The 1,935-nt window shown below is 52.6% G+C and overlaps 1 protein-coding gene across 1 annotated transcript in view; it reads right to left on the bottom strand.

The window, feature by feature from the left end:
* Nucleotides 1-1,287: 1,287 nt before the first annotated feature.
* grm5b (glutamate receptor, metabotropic 5b) overlaps nucleotides 1,288-1,935 on the bottom strand; it is a gene marked incomplete at both ends in the record, with an annotated part of 63,742 nt that continues 63,094 nt past the window's right edge. Inside the window, one exon of the mRNA XM_080542843.1 lies at nucleotides 1,288-1,935. This exon is cut by the window's right edge and continues 364 nt beyond it. Within this exon, the coding sequence (XP_080398969.1) occupies nucleotides 1,288-1,935 (648 nt within the window).

Here is a 1,935-nt window from a genome sequence, read left to right as displayed (position 1 = left end):
GTGTGTGTGCCTGCGTGCGTGTGTGTGTGTGTGTGTGTGTGTGTGTGTGTAATATAGAAAGGGTGAGTTACAAAAAAAGGCTATGTCAAAAGTTCCTCAGTATTAAATACTATACATGGTTAAGCAAAGCACTTTATTCAGACGCATATCTGATATTTTGCCAACCAGGCCAACCCAAGTATTTTTCCTCCAACAGCAAATATGTTTGTGAGTGTGTGTGTGTATGTGTGCGTGCGTGTGTTTTTGTTTGTGTGCTGGTCTATTCTAGTGATCAAAGATGCTCTCTCCAGCCCTTATAGTTCTTCCTTGCATGTCCATGACACTATAGGCTCTATTTTCAGCTGTCAAGTCCAAACACAGGTGGATTGGCAATTTGTGTCTGCATTACCTGGTGACATGGCGCTGAAACGCTGTCTTGCCTGTGGGCAGAGTAGCGGTAACAGAGGCGTGGGTTAGGGTTAGGGTTAGGGTTAGGGTTAGGGTTAGGTCAAGTGCCATCTGGTGCGCTGAATGATGGCCTTGAAAATACACGAACATGTCCCTCGCCACCACCCTCGTTTGCGTTAAGACTGGTTTTTACACCATTAAAATAGCCTCACAAATCAATATGCAGGTGTGTGTGTGTGTGTGTGTGTGTGTGTGTGTGCGCGCACTAAGTCATCTCTAATTAGTTGACAGCCACGTTAGTTTAAGGCCATTACCCAAACCACGACGAAATACAAACTGAAACGAACAACCTCTGGCAGTATACCTAAACACCGAAAAGCTAGTGGCCATTTTGTAGTCTTTGTTCTCAATCTGGACGACTCTAAAAACTACAATCACCTCTATTTGTCGCTCACTGAAAACATGTAAACATAAACACAGGCAAAGTGCAGTAACTGCCAATATTAGGAAACTAAGAAAAAGAGAATAAAGCTCAGGATTGATTGGAATTGGAACCACACAGTTAGACAGTATACTACCAGATCTCCAAGGATCTGCAAACTATTTATTTGGTTGGACAATCTAACTACTTTACTCCTACTTTACTCCTACTTTCAGTAGACAACGCTTTCGGCAGTTACTGCACTTTGGTTTCGCAGGGCAGAGCAGGCCTTTGCAGACTGATGACATCACACTCTGCTCGACGATATGTCCGTACTCTCCCTTGCACGTCAAACATCACTTTCTCCATCCTCGGCCCTCCTCTCTTCCCTCTCTCCTGCCATAGCTAGAAGTGACTTCTCCTCTGTCCTCTCCTACTCCTCCTCCTCCTCCTCCTCCTCCTCTTCTCATCACCCTCTCTCACAGTGAGGAAGAGCTCTGGCTGTAGTTTCTCAGGGTGAGCCTGTCATACTTGGGCGAAGGGGGAGAGGGAGGAGAGTGGTTGGGGACGGGGGGCAGACAAAGGGCAGACTCGGAGACCGGGGAACCGCTACTTCCCGACTCCAGGGAATCCCGGAAGGGCGAGGGAGGGGTGAGCGCCATCAGCTCCTCCTCTAACGCCGCCCTCCTCGCGGGGGACTCTGAGACCATGTGACCTCGCCCGGGAGGGGGAGACGCCTGGGCGTGAGGCAGGGCGTGACGGAGGGAGTGAGGGTGAGGAGGAGGTAGGGGTTGAGGAAGGCAGGAGCGAGACCCTCCCGAGTTAGACTCCACGGGGGGGAGGGGTTGGACGTCGGCGTAGGTGGTCAGGGTGGGCGGGAGGGGGAGGGGGAGCTCGCGGGACAAAAGGAAAGGGTCCGCCGGGCTCGACGGCGGGTGCGCGTGCGAGTGTGAGTGCGTGGGGGACGGAGACAGCATCATGCTGTTCAGCTCGCTGATGTTGGCGGTGAAGCGGTTCACCACGCAGCTGATCTGATCCATCAGAGAACCCTGGGACGCCCCCCCGGCGGCGGCGCCCCCCCCCGCGCCGCCGACGCACGCGTCCCCCCCCACCACGCTCATGTAGGA

The sequence above is a fragment of the Nansenia antarctica genome, assembly GCF_963989245.1.
Source record: "Nansenia antarctica genome assembly, chromosome: 12".
In the NCBI taxonomy this organism is placed as follows: domain Eukaryota; kingdom Metazoa; phylum Chordata; class Actinopteri; order Argentiniformes; family Microstomatidae; genus Nansenia; species Nansenia antarctica.
The sequence above is the reverse complement of the archived record's forward strand: the minus strand, read 5'-3'. Positions and strand labels throughout refer to the sequence as shown.